We start from the raw sequence: 16987 nt of genomic DNA, 5'->3' as shown, positions 1-16987 counted from the left end.
CAGCGTCATCACGCTGGGACGCAAACGCCTACGGACGCTGCGATGCTTTACGCAGTGTCTGATGTCACGACGCAGAGCCTAGCAACCGCGCAGGCTCGTAACCGAGACCGTTATGGCTGCCGCCGCCCGGAGGAGGATGAGCGGCGCGGAGCAAGCAAATCTGCTGCCCAGGCCAGGTGTCCAGGTCCCCGGAGGGCTGGCGCGGCCGCTGGTCCTGGCCCTCCTGCTTGCATCCGCCATCATGCCCAGTGGTAAAGGGGGCGCGGCGGCAGGGCGGGCGCGGGAAGACGGGGCGGGCCCCGGCGCGGAACGCCAAGACGGGCCCGGCCAGGGAACGGGCGATTCCGAGTGTCCGGAGCAGGTGGTGGTATCTAGAGGGGCAGGGTCTCTTCAGCCCTGGCGAGGCTGTCTGAAGGTCTGTGGTAAGGGAGGCTGTTTGAAGGGGTCTGTGAAGGTAGGGTCTTTAAGAGGCCTCAGAAGTGGGCTTGAAAGCTCCGGGGACCCGGGGAGCGAGTGTGTAGATGGGCGGGGAAGGAGGAGTGGCCGTGGTGTCTAGAGAGTCTTAAAGAATGGGTTGCTACAGAGAATGGCTGTGATACGGTCTCCAAAATTCCCTGGAGGTGTGGTGTAACAAAACAAAACAAAAACACAAAAAACGCACAACTGTAAGAGCTGTGAGTTGAGTTTATTCAGTGTCTTACTAAAGGTTGTAGCGGGTGGAGCCAGCTTTTCAGTTCTGAGCAATTGTTCGAAGAGGTCAAGAGAGGAGCCAGAATATGTATGAATTTTTTTTTTGCTGGGACATGTAGTCGAACATCAAAAGATTATTGCTAATAACAACAGATCTGAAGGTTATAATTTTAGTGCTTTTCTCTATATGGGAAGACACAGGAATCTGGGGTTATTGAAGTTTTTACTTAAAGAGGCATTTCCTTAGATAGGACCCGTATATCCAAGGCAGAATACTTCATCCTGTTTTTCTCTATCCTGAATTCCCCTCAGGCCCACTGTGATGGGCACTTGCAATGGTTAATGGCTGGATTCTTGTGGAACTGGGATGGCACACAGCTTTTTTTTCTTTAATTATTCTTTTTCTTTATAGAGATGGGAGTTATGAGGGTCTAAAAGAGAGGACAGAGGGAACATGTGCTGAAGAGTTTAGAAGGTGTGACATCCAGAGAGAGTCCCAAGGTCAGGGGTGGGTGCCCGGGGGTTTAGCTGGGCCAAGGGACAGTGAGATCAGCCATAAAGACGAAGGTGGGTAGGGGTAGTGATTGGACTGAGCTGATGGAATATTTTGGAGAGCAAAAGGGAAAAGAACTATCTTTGAGTACTGTTGCCTCTCTGAGGACTGGGAGGTTCTGCTGCTGCTGCTGCTAAGTCGCTTCAGTCGTGTCCAACTCTGTGCGACCCCATAGACGGCAGCCCACTAGGCTCCTCTGTCCCTGGGATTCTCCAGGCAAGAACACTGGAGTGGGTTGCCATTTCCTTCTCCAATGCGTGAGAGTGAAAAGTGAAAGTGAAGTCGTCCAGTCGTGCCCGACTCTTAGCGACCCCATCGTGCTTGGTAAAGAGCCAGAATGCTAGAGTATTGGACTTCTGAGGGGCTTAGGAGGACAGGAGTTCTGGGACAAATTGAGATTCTCTGTAAACGTAGTCCCCCTTCTCTGTGTCCCTCTGTGTCCTAGATAGCCCTGCTTCATTTTGATGGATCTATAGGATTTAAGTATTTCTTTTTTAGTTTTTTGAGTCATGATTGACATATTAGTTTCAGGTGTACAGCATAATGATTTGATGTTTGTATACACTGAGATCACCACAGGAAGTCTAGGTGCCATCCAGCACCCTGCATCGTTAACAACAGTTTTTTTTCTTATGATGAGGACTCTGAAGATTTACTTTCTTAGCAACTTTCCAGTATGCAGTATTATTCATTATGGTCACCATGCTGTACATTGCATCTGCATGCCTTATTTAATTTATGACTGGAAGTTTGTATCTTTTGATTCCCTTCACCTCCACTGTCTCCCCCTGCCTCCCCCACCATTTTGTTTTCTGTATCTATGAGTTTAGGTTTTTTGTTTTGTTTTTAAAATGCCACATGTAAATGAAATCATGATATTTGTCTTTCTCTTACTGACGTATTGCACTTCAGTGTAATGCCCTGCATATCCACTCACGTTGTTGCAGATGGCAAGATTCCATTCTCTTATTTCTCAATGATAATTCATCCAGTATATATACCTCAATTCTTTATCCATTCATTGATTCATGAGCTCCTTGGTTGTTTCTGTATCTTGGCTATTTTAAATAATGCTGCATGATTAAGTATTCCTTTTCTTAGAAATGTTACATTGTTAATCAAGATATTGAAGGCCTTATTGAGAAATGAAACCTGTAAACCATGTTCTGAGACTTGGGAGGAACAAATGCACTAATAAGAATTTATAATCCATTTAAGCAGTATCTTGTGTGGTAGCTCCTTTTTATTTTCAGGCCAAGGCGCAATCCTTCTTAGGCCTAAATCTTTTCTAAGTTCAGATGGAAAACAGTATGAATGGGATAGTGTTCACTTATTTGCCAGCGGGGCTGTCTAGCCATACATTCCTCTGCTGCAGTGCTGTGGTTACTTACTTGGGTTTCCCCAGCAGGACTGAGAGTGTGTGGACCACCCTCCCAGAAGTGGTTGTAAGTCTGGGGAGGGACTGTGGTTCATTTTCCCAAGGTCCTTTCATAGCTAGTAAATAAGGGGGATTTCTCTTGTTGATGCAAGTATTCCTGTTCCTAAAGTACTTAAGTAGTATGGTTGTTTTGGTCATTAATCATCTAAGAAAAAACTGACATATAAACATTTATATTTCTTGCTGGAATGCTTAAGATATATGGTTTAGGGGTATATGTAGCTGGTAACTATAGTTTCAGAAAAAACAGCTTTTTAGGAGATGGTTGAAAATCTTCTGACATGTGCTTTTAATAGGGAGGCAGCTCCTTGCAGTACAGTGTAGCATGTGTAGAACTTTGGCTAATACAAATGTTCTTTGTAGGTGTGCCTTAGGGTAGAGTGATTTCAAAACAGTTACTCTTGTCAGAAGAAAATGAAAGTCTAGCTGGAATGTATTGAGTTTCAAACTTCAAGTAACCATAGAATGTTAGAAAGTTGCCATATCAGTTTTATTTAAACTTGTTCCCTGTTAGATTTCTTAAACTTTCAGTGCTTGCTTGGGTGTATTCTTGGCAATCTCTGAGACTTTTTTAGTTTTATGTGTTCGTTTTGAAGAGTTTAACAAAACTAATGTAAGCATTATTTTGGATTATGGGATACTCACTGTAAGACCAAGTCTGCCATGCTATTTCAAAAATGCCTCCTTTCTACATTCTGCCATCATATTGCTCCCAGATGTTGCCTTAATTTATTTAATATGTAATGTATTCAATTTTTAAGGCATTTTTTTCTCAGAATTCAATGTGTGAATGAATTATCAGAAATATTGATACAGTGTAAGGAAGTTTTTAAAAAGGGACCAGTAGAGAGCAATTAAAAACTTTTAATTTTTAAAAAGTTAACTTTTAACTAGAGAGGTAATATCAAATAGGGAAGGATAGAGATGGAACATATATTTAGAAATTTAAAATTATATATATATATAAGCTTGAACAAGTAAATCAGTGAAGTCAGAGTTACCACTTTGTTCTGAATACACGTCATAGCTGACTGGATCAGCCTCTTTTCTTTGAAGGAGTGGTGGTGCAGAAGGTTGGTCTAATTTACATCAAATGTTTCAGATGAATTCCAAGTTTGTTTTCTTGGATGTAACGTCTAGTGTTTTTATTGTTTGGATGCACTGCAGGGCGTGTTAGATCTCAGTTTCCCAACCAGGGTTCAGCCCGTGCCCCCTGCAGTGGAAGCACAGAATCTTAACCACTGGGCCACCAGGGAAGTCCTGTTTTCCACATTTTTACTCCTTGAACAATATTTATTAACTCTACTCCTACCTGGAGCTTCCCCGGTGGAATCCTACCTGATGCTAGGTATTGGAGTTACAACAACAGATAGGGTGATGTTGGAGATATCCTTAGAAGAGTGAGTGGGGTTTTACCTGGCTAAGAACTATGAGAAAGGCTTTTGAAAGGGTGTAGTCCGCACAGAGTTGGACACGACTGAAGCGATGCAGCAGCAGCAGCAGCAGGTACAGAAACACTACTTGGGAAGCAGTGTAGGATTTGTGGTGAGAGTTGGGTCAAGAGCATGTTCAGTAAGTGTTTATTGAATGCCTGCTATCTGTTAAGTAGGCAGTGGGGATAGAATAGTTTGGAAGATTAGTAAGAGGTAATAGCATTGAGATAATGGGGACCAGATCATATAGGAGCTTATAGGCTATTATAAAGGCTTTGAATTTCACTTTTGAGAGAGCTGAGAGCTACTAGGTAGTTTTAAGCAGAGCAGTAACATCATTTAACATAAGGTTTTACAGGGTGACTCTGGCTGTTACGTTGAGAGTGGACACTGGGGATTATGGTAGAAGCAGGCAGATCATTTAGAAGACTACTGTAATAATCTGGGTGAGATGATGGCTTGGATTAGGCAGTAGCAATGGAGAGGTGAAAACTCTTCAAATTCTTCATATCTTTTGAAGGTAGGGTGACAGATTGGATGTGGAGTGTTAAAATAATGACTGCAAGGCTTTAGGCTTGAACAACAGAAAAATGGAGTTGTCATAACTGAGAGTGAGACTGTACATAGAGCAGGGTTTTTTTGTTGTTGTTGTTTGTTTGTCTTTTCGGAGTGGGGAGTAAAAATTCATGTCTTTAACCTTTTCATCTTGAAATAATTGTAAATTCACTTGCAGTTGTAAAAAATAAAAGACAGAAATTCTGTGTACCCTTTACCCAGTTTTTCTCAGTGATAGTATCCTGCAAAACTGTACTGCAGTACCACAACCAGACACTGATATTGATACAGTCAAGATACAGAGCATTTCCATCACCATTAGGATTTTTTCTGTGGCTCTTTTAAAAGTCACCCTCACTTTTTCCCTATCCCTACTCCCTCCTGAATTCCTGGCAACCACTAATCTTTTTTATTTCTATAATCTTATCATTTTGTGAATGTGCTGTATGGAATCATATCATATGTAGCTTTTGGGAGTTGGCGGTTTTACCTAGTATAACGTGATGTATGGAATCATATCATATGTAGCTTTTGGGAGTTGGCTGGGTTTACCTAGTATAATCTTGGGAGAATCATCTGAGTTGTTTCATGTATCAGTAGTTTGTTCCTTTTTATTGCTGAGTAATGTTCCTTGGCATGTATGTGTACTACACTTGTTTAACCCTTCATCTATTGAAGGACATCTGAGTTGTTTCCAGTTCTTGGCTATTGTGAATAAGGCTGCTATAAATATTTATGCAGAGATTTTTATGTGAACATAAAAATTCATTTCTCTGGGATGAATGCCCAGGACTGTAACTGCTGGGTCAGGTGGTGTTGCACATTTAGTTTAAGAAACTGCCAAACTGTTTTCTGAAATGGTTGTCACATGTTATGTAACCACAGCAACATGTGAGTGATCTTGTTACCCTGCATCCTTGCCAGCATTTGACATGGTCATTATTTTTTATTTCAGCCATTCTGATAGGTGTATGGTGATATCTCATTGAGATTTAATTTGCATTTTGCTAAGGGAGAAGGCAATGGCATCCCACTCCAGTGGAAAATCCCATGCATTGGAGAAGGAAATGGCAACCCACTCCAGTGTTCTTGCCTGGAGAATCCCAGGGACGGCGGAGCCTGGTGGGCTGCCGTCTATGGGGTTGCACAGAGTTGGACACGAATGAAGCAACTTAGCAGCAGCAGTGGTTAACATCTTTTCATGTGCTTGTTTGCCATCTGTATACTCTTTTTGGTGAAATGTCTCTTTATGTCTTTTGTCCATGTTCTAATGATTGTTTGCTTTTTCACTTTTGAGTTGTCATAATTCTTCATGTATTCTAGATATTAGTCCTTTGTTGGCTATGGGGCTTACAGATACTTCTTCCACTTGGTAGCTTGTCTTTTCTTCCTCACAAAAGTCTTTTACTGAACAAAAGTTTTAAAATTTCGACGGAATCCAATTTATGAATTTTTCCTTTTCTGTATTGTGTTTTTGGTCTAAGAATTTATCTAGTCCACGATTCTGAAGATTTTGTTGGAGGTCTTTTTCTAAAATCTGTGTAGTTTAAAAAAAATTATTATTTTAATTAATTTACTTAAACTTTGGTAGTGTTGGGTCTTCGTTGCTGCGTGAGGGCTTTCTCTGGTTGTGGTGTGTGGGCTTCTCTTGTGGAGCACAGGCTCCAGGCGCATGGGCTTAGTTGCTTCACGGCACGTGGGATCTTCCTGGACCAGGGATTGAACCCATGTCCCCTGCATTGGGAGGTGGATTCTTATCCAGTGTACCACCAGGCAAGCCCCTAAAATCTGTGTAGTTTTACATTTAAACTTGTGATCCATTTTTTAGTTAATTTTTGCAAAAGGTGTGAGACTTAGGCCAAGGTTAATTTAGCTTGTTAGATTACATTGATTTTTGAATATTGAGGCGATCTTGCATCTCTGAAATAAACCTTACTAATCATGGAGTATCGTTTTATATATTGGTGGTTTCTTTTTTCTTTTTTTTTTTGGCTGTTCCATGTGGTTTGTGGTGTCTCAGTTTCCCAGCCAGGGATTGAACCTGGGCAGTGAAAGCTTGGAATCCTAACCACTAAGTCACCAGGGAACTTTATATTGCTGGTTTCTATTTGTTAGTATTTTGTTAAGAATTTTTGCATTTCTGTTCAGGAAGGATACCAATATGTAATTTTCTTTTTCTGTGGTGTCTTTGGTTTTGGTTTCAGGAGCTTCATAAAAGGAATCATGAGGTGTTTGTTCCCTATGCAGGTCTCTGGAGGAGGTTGTATAGAATTGGTGTTAACTCTACATTAAACATTTGGTAGAATTCTCCAGTGAAATTTTCCAGTGAATTCTCCATTCTTATGTGGGCAAGGATATTTAATTTTGGGGAATTTTAAAATTAACAATTCAGTTTCTTTAATAGGTAAAGGTCTAGTCAAATTATGTATTCCATATGTGGTAAGTTGGGGTACTTTGTGTTTTTAAGATTCTGGTCTTAAACTTTCTCTTTTAGTTGCTTTTTATGACATTGCTCTGACGGGGAGGTGGGGGTCGATGCACATTACTTGCAGTTAGAGCTAGAAATCTAAGGGCTCTACTTGATCTGTGTTGAACCTTAAGGACAAGTGGTGGTTCTGGCAGCTCTGGGCAGAGGTGGGAGTTTCGGCTCCTCTTGTGGCCTGCGCTGACATGTTGGTGGGGACAGCCTCGTTACTACGGGGCCATGGCTAAAGTCTTGACTGTCCACTAGGCCTCCTCAGCAGAGAAGGCAATGGCACCCCACTCCAGTACTCTTGCCTGGAAAATCCCATGGATGGAGGAGCCTGGTAGGCTGCAGTCCATGGGGTCGCTACGAGTCGGACACGACTGAGCAACTTCACTTTCACTTTTCACTTTCATGTATTGGAGAAGGAAATGGCAACCCACTCCAGTGTTCTTGCCTGGAGAATCCCAGGGACGGGGAGCCTGGTGGGCTGCCGTCTATGGGGTCACACAGAGTTGGACACGACTGAAGTGACTTAGCATAGCATAGCATAGGCCTCCTCAGACACATCCTTTTATGGACGCGAAGGGGCACCTCATTGCAGCTTGGTCAGGGTGATAATCTAGGTTCCCCACTTGGTCTTTGCTGCTGTAAGTGTGAGTGGAGAGTGGTGCTCTTTGTTTGGAGAGAGTAAGAGCAGTCGTCTAAAAGTTCTCTTTCTTGCTAGGCTGCCTCTCTCCTGATCTTCTGGCGAGAGAGCAGGCTTTTTTGGGGGCCCGTTTTGTCCATACTCTTGGGTGTTTCCAGGTTACTGGATTCTTCAGCTCCAAGTCTGGAATACATGAGGTAAAAAGAAAGTTCAGGATAGTCAACTCTGGGTTGTTTCTCAGGTCCTGAGGTCTCTGATCGCTCTGCCTTATTCTTTCCACCTTTCACAATTGTGTTATTTTATATGTAATAGGAAGAGTTTTATTTGTTTTTAGTGGGAAGAATAGGGAAAAATACATTTACTCCATCTTCCTAGCAGTGAAAGTCAGAATTTCATTTTGAACGTGTTAGTTTGAATGACAAATCTAAGCAGACATGTCAGGTAGACAGTTGGACTTATGAGCCTAGAGTTCTGGTAGTTTGTGGACCTTCTCTTTTGAGGGCTTCATTTTTCTAAGAGAAGTCAGGAAGTTATATGAGCCTTTGACAATGAGGACAACAGAAAAGGTTTTAGAAATTTGAGGACAGAGCAAGCTGTGAATGGTCTACTAAGAAGGGTGAAGAGGCTGGGAAAACACAGTATAATTGCTGACAGCATAACAGGTACATCTGGATTTGGGTGTTGCATTTAAAATGAAATAAAAAAATGAAAAATAGAAAATGAAATATTCATCAGATAACAGTTGCCTTGCCAGATAGTAAGAACTTAAGCAGCATAGGAGACCTGTTGCATTTCATAGCCTGCCACCATAAGAAAAAGAAAGAATAGAGAGGGGTCTGACTTTAGGTCACAATGGCAAAGTCCACACAGAGCTTGTGCCCTCTGTTCTAATTTCACAAAGGTTGGATTTCAGTACCTGCAGAACAGAAAGGTGACTAATCCTAGCTTAGTGAAAAATACAGGTGTATTTCCTTTTAGCTTGGTGGAGATAAATTAGGAGATTTCAGTGTAACATTTCTTTCTTTACTTATTTTAGTTCGATCACAGATTGAGTCATTGAGCCAGCCTGTACTCACGTCAGATGTTTCTACTCCACATATGAATGCTTTAACAAATGAAAACCAAACCACACCTTCTACTTCCCAAATCAGCACCACTCTCCCTCCCACAACTAGTACAGAAAGAAGTGGAGTGGCGTCCGTGTCCCCTCATCCCTTGCCTACTACTGCTCTGTCCCAAGAGGTTGATAACAATGAAGATCCTAGCATAGAGGAGGAGGATCTTCTCACACTGAACAGTTCTCCGTCCACTGCCAAAGACACTCTGGACAACGGGGATTATGGAGAACCAGACTATGACTGGACCACCAGCCCCCGGGATGATGAGTCCAGTGAAGCCTTGGAAGAAAACAGGGGCTACGTGGAAATTGAGCAGTCAGAGAGACCTTTTAAAACCCCACCCTCAAGTATAGAAGAGGAAGATAGCCATTTCTTTTTCCACCTTATTATTTTTGCTTTTTGTATTGCTATTATTTATATTACATATCACAACAAAAGGAAGGTAAGTTTGAGCTTTTTTTCACCCCCTCTAGTTGCCCTCTGTTATCTCAGTCATACTTCTTATTAATGCTTTTGCTTATTCAGAGGTCTTTTTTCCTCTTTTAATCAGGTTTCAGTTGATGGTAAAATACTGTGATATCTCATCAGCTTGTATGTCGTTGTGGATTTTAACAAATGACAGAATGCTTTACTGCATGTGAGTGAGTGAGTGAAAGTTGCTCAGTCATGTCTGACTCTTTGCGACCCCATGGACTATACAGTCCATGAAATTCTCCAGGCCAGAGTACCAGAGTGGGTAGCCTTTCCTTTCTCCAGGGATCGAACCCAGGTTTTCCACATTGCAGGTGGATTCTTTACCATTTGAACCACAAGGGAAGTCCAGGAATATTGGAGTGGGTAGCCTATCCCTTCTCCAGTGGATCTTCCCAACCCAGGAATTAAACCTGGGGCTTCCCTGGTGGCTTAGAGGGTAAAAGCGTCCGCCTGCAATGTGGGAGACCCGGGTTCAATCCCTGAGTCGGGAAGATCCCCTGGAGAAGGAAATGGCAACCCACTCCAGTACTCTTGCCTGGAAAATCCCATGGATGGAGGAGCCTGGGAGGCTGCAGTCCATGGGGTCACAAAGAGTCGGACACGACTGAGTGACTTCACTTTCACTTTCTCCTGCTTTGCAGGTGGATTCTTTACCAACTGAGCTATCAGGGAAGCCTACTACATGTGCTTTTAAAAAAAAAGAAGCCAATTGATTTTGAGCAAAACCAAAGCCCGATCATTTTTTTTTTAAAGATTTTATGTCTTAATTTGGCATTGCTACTTCATTGGGAGTACTTGTGGAGAGAGATGTTAATTTAGGACTTCTAATGTATTTACATTGAACTTAATGTTATTTTGATAACTTTTTCCCCTGGTTGTTAAAGTATTAGATGTCTTTTTTAGGGACACAGAAAAATATAGAAAAGAAAATGTAAGCTACTACCCAAAGCTGAGCATTATTAACATTTTGGTATATTTCTGGCCTGTAAATGTGTGTATAATTCAGATATATATGTGTATGCTAATAATTTTTAAATGAACTTGATTTCCTATAGAGTTTTATATCTTGCCTTTTACCTAACAAATCATGAGCACTTTTCATATCATTAATATTCTTTAAAAACATGATTTAATAGCTACGTAATTTAACTTTTTCCTGTTGAGTATTTAGATGGTTTTCAATTTTTGATCCGGAAACAATAATATGATGAACATTGCTGTACTAAAATTGGTTTGTTGGATTACATGAGGCAGAGGAGGCATAAATAGGACTCTATGGATAATTTAGTGTGAGGGTTCATCTGGGCGCTCTGCAGTCCCTGAGCTAAATAGTTAAACTTTTTAAATACTTAAAGGGAAATCAAACACAGTGTCCTTTTTAATACTTACTGGTCAGGAAATCTCAGTTCTTGACTTTGTTGTAACTTGCTTTGTGATTCCTAGCACCCACTTCCCCTTAAGGACGTTGATTTTCTCACCTGCAAAATGATACAAAGGTAATTTCAGAATGCCTTCCAGCTTAGAGAATCAGTGATTCTAATAACTCATTTGTGGTTTTGAGTTGGTTTATTTGTGGTTTAGTGGTCTCTCAGTAGCTCTGTAGGTATTTGTAGGTGGATGAAATTTTGAATGCCAGTTATGTTTTATTCCACTGTTCAGTGTGGGACCATCTCTATTACAAACACCTAAAGAAAGAAAGTGAAGTTGCTCAGTCATGTCTGACTCTTTGCGACCCTGTGGGCTATAGTCTACCAAGCTTCTCCGTCCATGGGATTTTCCAGGCAAGAGTGCTGGAGTGGGTTGCCATTTCCTTCTCCAGGGGATCTTCCCGATCCAGGGATTGAACCTGGGTCTCCCGCATTGCAGGCAGACGCTTTACCATCTGAGCCACCAGGGAAGCCCTAGGGACTTAAACACCTAAGGGACTTGTTAAACAGGTAGGTTCCTGGACTCCACTGCTATCTCTTAGCTCATCTCTGAAGAGAGAGGCCAGGAATCAGTCTTTAACAAGGACTTCTGTATACATTAAAATTTAAAAAGCACTGTTTCAGCTTATTTACAAGATGGAAAACAAAATAGCCCTTTTGTTGTTGACATTTTACTTTTGTGTTTGGGAACCTAGGAGACAGATATTTCAGTTATAAAAACTTAGCATGTCCTCTATTTTCTCTTTTGAATATCTGATTTGTTTTATTTCAGATTTTCCTTCTGGTTCAAAGCAGGAAATGGCGTGATGGTTTTTGTTCCAAAACAGTGGAATATCATCGTCTTGACCAGAATGTTAATGAAGCAATGCCTTCTCTGAAGATTACCAATGATTATATATTTTAAAGCACTGTGATTTGCATTTGCTTATTATGTAATTTTATTTGCTTGACTTTTTATATGATATTGTGCAGATGTTTGCCATTGGCAATTCATACTTAAATGAGAGGTGGGCCTCTCTTTATTTTGCCTTGGTGCTTTGGAAATTAAGTATCACAAACAAGGAGTATATAATTTTTTATCTACATTTTTAGAGGTAAATTCAATCAGGTGTCCAAAATGTGGAGCTAAGCATTACCTGTTAGTTTTTTATTGTTTTAGATTTCTTTATTGTACTTCTTCTGGAAGTGTTAGTAATGCTACTTTAAAAAAATCCCAGACTTATAATAAATTCTAACACATCTGGTATTGCTGACTCAGATTCTCTTTCTGCCATCCAAATACTGTTTCTTAAGCACACATTTCTTTGTGCTGTCAAACTGTAATCTACAAGGATGTATGTAATAATGCTTTACATATAAGTAACATTTTTTTCTTCCAGGACTCTCTGCTTTGGATATTTTTGGATAATTTATGTATAATTTATTCTCATTCTGACCACGATTTTAAGTAGCACATTAATAAATGTGTCTAAAAATTCTGGCAGTAGAGACTCTGCAGTTTGCAGTAGACGTAAATAAAATGTTATAGATAGCTTTTTTGCTTTGAATTACTGAATTAAATTTAGAGGTAGAAATTGTTGTGAAATATTAAATACACGTACAATTGCTTTTACTTAGCAATTGATTGTAGCACGGGTTCCTCCAAGCTTTCAAGCAAGGGGCAGAGTTTAAAATTATATCATATTTGTTCACTCGCTTATTTTTTATAGTAAGTTTGAATGAATTTTAGGAGACATTGTAATTTAAATAATATTGGATCTAGGTCTTTCAAATGAAAATTATACCTGTTTGTATACATAAAGGCTGTATCTGTACACTGGCTCTTTCTCCCTTTGTGCTTGTTTGGTTTCTTGTTCTTTTTTAATAGCAACTGGAAATTGCTTACTTTATTTAATTTTGACTTGTCTTTCTATCTTAAGGAGTTGATCAGTATGTAAATATATGATTTGAAACATGATTGACTTACAGGTGTCACAACAACTTTTTAGAAAACATAACCCCTAATATGTGTTAAACGCCACTCACAAAACCCAGGTGAGCTAGTGGGCATATTGTTTGTTAGAGATGGAAGGGGCAGGGCAGTCCATCGTTTCTCTTGGGTGGACCGTTTACTGTTTCGGTAAGGAAGGGAGGCACAGTGGAGGTACACCTGAACTGTTCTTGCAGTAATTTTTTTCATATCTGAAATTGTATTATTTAATATTTTGAATAAGATTTTAAAAAATAAATGGCAAAGATATAAATTCATGATTTTATGAGCACATTTCATTTTAATGATGCGTCCTTCACTGGGTGGTGATAGATGGGTAGTGTATCTCTGGGAGGAAAAAAAAAGAAAATGTATTAGCTTGCTTTTGTTTTAGCACCGGGACTCTGCTTCTGTGAATTCCACATAACATTTCTAGATCCTACTTTAGATCTAGTTTATGGCTATGTACTGTGGTTCATTGAAAACCATAGCAAAGTAGGATTGCAAAGGAAAGTAAAGCAGCTAAATCAGTGTGCTGCACTTCTGGCATCCTGCTTCCTTGTCGTCTTCCTGTTGAAGCCTCTCCCGTCCTGGAGGATTGCCCCCCTTAGTGGATCTGGGGTTCTTTGGTGCTTCCTGATGGCACAGTCTTTGCTACCTATGTCCCAGTGCTGCAATCAAATAGCCTCTGACTTGGAGCATCAGATTGTACATTGATCAAAAATGCTTCCAGTGTCTTACAAAGGCGCCCAAGTCACTGGTCTATAAGTCTGTGTATAATTCAGACATACATGTGTATGGTAACAACTTTTAAATGAACTTGACTTCATATTGTTTTGCATCTTGCTTTTTACCTAACAGATCATGAGCATTTTCTATGTCATTAATATTTTTTAAAAACATCTAGTAGCTGCATAATTTATTTAACTATTTTCCTCTTGACTGTTTAGATCGTTTCCAGTTTCGGCTCAGAAATAATATTGTGGTGAATATTTCTGTATTGGAATTGGTTTGTTGGGTTAAATGAGGCAGAGGAGGCATAAATAGAAATGAATGGCACAAAGAAGACCTACATTTGAGTCTTAGAGCACCAGTGTATCCTACTCACATGTGGTGTAGTCTCTCAGTATCGTTTCTGGAGAGACCGGAGGCATGGCTCCCAATGTTGGTACTAATGGCGTAATAGATAACACTTTAGTTACCGTTTCTCTGTCTTATCTGAAAAAGAATGTGTTGAAAGTCGTGGGGCAGGCAGAAGCAGACATTTAGAATTTGTGCCGGCAGCCATGTCTGTCTCTTTTTTTTAAAGATTTATTTATTTTTGGCTGCTCTAGGTTTTCGTTGCTGTGAGTGTTCTTTCTCTAGTTGCACTGTGTGGGCTTCTCGTTGCAGGGCTTCTTTTGTTGCGGAGCATGGGCTCTTAGGTTCAGGAGTTGTGGCACACCGGCTTAGTTGCTATGCACCATGTGGGATTTTCCCAGACCAGGGATCGAACCTGTATTCCCTGCAGATTCTTAACCAGTGGAGCACTAGAGAAGCCCCTCAGGAGGGCAAGCATGTCTTGACTGGGTTTTGACTTTGTTTTTAAAGATTTTCAACTTTGTTTACTTTTTAATATGTATGTATATTTATTATTTAAAGAGATGGGAATACCAGAACATGTTACCTGCCTCCTGAGTAATCTGTATGCAGGTCAAGAAGCAACATTTGGAACCGGGCATGGAACAATGGACTGATTCCAAACTGGGAAAGGAGAACATCAAGGCTGTATTGTCACCCCACTTATTTAACTTATATGCAGAGTACATCATGCGAAATGCTGGGCTGGATGACTCAGAAGCTGGGATCAAGATTGCCGGGAGAAATTTCAATAACCTCAGATATGCAGATGATACCACCCTAATGGCAGAAAGTGAAGAGGAACTAAAGAGCCTCTTGATGAAAGTGAAAGAGGAGAGTGAAAAAGTTGGCTTCAAACTCAACATTCAAAAAATGAAGATCATGGCATCTGGTTCCATCACATCATTTCAAATAGATGGGTAAACAGTGGAAACAGTGTCAGACTTTATTTTCTTGGGCTCCAAAATCACTGTGGACGATGGCTGCAGCCATGAAATTATAAGATGCTTGCTCCTTGGAAGAAAAGCTATGACAAATCTAGACAGTGTATTAAAAAGCAGAGACATCACTGCTGACAAAGATCTGTATAACCAAAGCTATGTGGTTTTTCCAGTAGTTGTGTACAGATGTGAGAGTTGGACCATAAGGAAAGCTGAGCGCCAAAGAATTGATGATTTTGAATTGTGGTGCTGGAGAAGACTCTTGAGGTACTCTTGGACTGTGAGGAGATGAAACCGGTCAATCCTAAAGAAAATCAACCCTGAATATTCATTGGAAGGACTGATGCTGAAGCTGAAGCTCCAATACTTTGGCCACCTGATACAAAGAGCTGACTCATTAGAAAATACCTTGATGCTGGGAAAGATTGAAGGCAGGAGGAGAAGTGGGCAACGGGATGAGATCGTTGGGTGGCATCACTGACTCAGTGGACATAAATTTGAGCAAGCTCTAGGAGATAGTGAAGGACACCCCCTGGCATGCTGCTGTTCATGGGGTCACAGAGTCTGACACGATTGAGCCACTGAAAAACAATGAAACAACATTATTTATTTGGCTTCCCCAGTTCAGTTCAGTTCAGTCGCCCAGTCGTTTCCGACTCTTTGTGACCCCATGAATCGCAGCACGCCAGGCCTCCCTGTCCATCACCAACTCTTAGAGTTTACCCAAACTCGTGTCCATCGAGTTGGTGATGCCATCCAGCCATCTCCTCCTCTGTTGTCCACTTCTCCTCCTGCCCCCAATCCCTCCCAGCATCAGAGTCTTTTCCAATGAGTCAACTCTTTGCATGAAGTGGCCAAAGTACTGGAGTTTCAGCCTTAGCATCATTCCTTCCAAAGAAATCCCAGGGCTGATCTCCTTCAGAATGGACTGGTTGGATCTCCTTGCAGTCCAAGGGACTCTCAAGAGTCTTCTCCAACACCACAGTTCAAAAGCATCAATTCTTCGGCACTCAGCTTTCTTCACAGTCCACCTCTCACATCCATACATGACCACTGGAAAAACCATAGCCTTGACTAGATGGACCTTTGTTGGCAAGGTAATGTCTCTGCTTTGCAATATGCCATCTGCTGCTAAGTTGCTTCAGTTGTGTCTGACTCTGTGTGACCACATAGACGGCAGCCCACCAGGCTCCCCCGTCCCTGGGATTCTCCAGGCAATAACACTGGAGCGGGTTGCCATTTCCTTCTCCAATGCATGAGAGTGAAAAGTGAAAGTGAAGTCGCTTAGTCGTGTCCGACTTCTAGCGACCCAATGGACTGCAGCCTACTAGGCTCCTCCGTCCATGGGATTTTCCAGGCAAGAGTACTGGAGTGGGGTGCCATTGCCTTCTCCAATATGCTATCTAGGTTGGTCATAACTTTCCCTCCAAGGAGTAAGTATCTTTTAATTTCATGGCTGCAGTCACCATCTGCAGTGATTTTGGAGCCCAGAAAAATAAAGTCTGACACTGTTTCCACTGTTTCCCCATCTATTTCCCATGAAGTGATGGGACCAGATGCCATGATCTTAGTTTTCTGAATGTTGAGCTTTAAGCCAACTTTCTCACTCTCCACTTTCACTTTCATCAAGAGGCTTTTTAGTTCCTCTTCACTTTCTGCCATAAGGGTGGTGTCATCTACATATCTGAGGTTATTGATATTTCTCCTGGCAATCTTGATTCCAGCTTGTGCTTCTTCCAGCCCAGCGTTTCTCATGAGGTACTCTGCATATAAGTTAAATAAGCAGGGTGACAACATACAGCCTTGACGTACTCCTTTTCGTATTTGGAACCAGTCTGTTGTTCCATGTCCAGTTCTAACTGTTGCTTCCTGACCTGCATACAGATTTCTCAAGAGGCAGGTCAGGTGGTCTGGTATTCCCATCTCTTTCAGAATTTCCCACAGTTTATTGTGATCCACACAGTCAAAGGCTTTGGCATAGTCAGTAAAGCAGAAATAAATGTTTTTCTGGAACTCTCTTGCTTTTTCCATGATCCAGCGGATGTTGGCAATTTGATCTCTGGTTCCTCTGCCTTTTCTAAAACCAGCTGGAACATCTGGAAGTTCACGGTTCACATATTGCTGAAGCCTGGCTTGGAGAATTTTGGGCATTACTTT

At 41.2% G+C, this 16987-nt stretch overlaps 1 protein-coding gene across 1 annotated transcript; it reads left to right on the top strand.

Annotated features, from left to right (window-relative positions):
• The first annotated feature begins 45 nt into the window (after positions 1 to 45).
• On the top strand, positions 46 to 13051 carry C7H5orf15 (chromosome 7 C5orf15 homolog). The gene is made up of 3 exons (XM_061423490.1): positions 46 to 251; positions 8819 to 9342; positions 11574 to 13051. The coding sequence occupies exons 1-3, from the start codon at positions 113 to 115 to the stop codon at positions 11703 to 11705; spliced, it is 795 nt and encodes a 264-aa protein (XP_061279474.1). The 5' UTR covers positions 46 to 112; the 3' UTR covers positions 11706 to 13051.
• The last annotated feature ends 3936 nt before the right edge of the window (positions 13052 to 16987 follow it).

This window comes from Bos javanicus, chromosome 7 (assembly GCF_032452875.1).
Source record: "Bos javanicus breed banteng chromosome 7, ARS-OSU_banteng_1.0, whole genome shotgun sequence".
Classification (NCBI taxonomy): Eukaryota; Metazoa; Chordata; class Mammalia; order Artiodactyla; family Bovidae; genus Bos; species Bos javanicus.
The sequence above is the reverse complement of the archived record's forward strand: the minus strand, read 5'-3'. Positions and strand labels throughout refer to the sequence as shown.

What these genes read in the sequence shown, in the direction of transcription:
- C7H5orf15 (XM_061423490.1), top strand. Translation starts at nt 113, where the DNA reads ATGGCTGCCGCCGCCCGGAGGAGGATGAGCGGCGCGGAGCAAGCAAAT. An exon ending in ATCCGCCATCATGCCCAGTG is followed by an intron (nt 252 to 8,818) that starts GTAAAGGGGGCG and finishes TACTTATTTTAG; the next exon opens with TTCGATCACAGATTGAGTCA. An exon ending in CATATCACAACAAAAGGAAG is followed by an intron (nt 9,343 to 11,573) that starts GTAAGTTTGAGC and finishes GTTTTATTTCAG; the next exon opens with ATTTTCCTTCTGGTTCAAAG.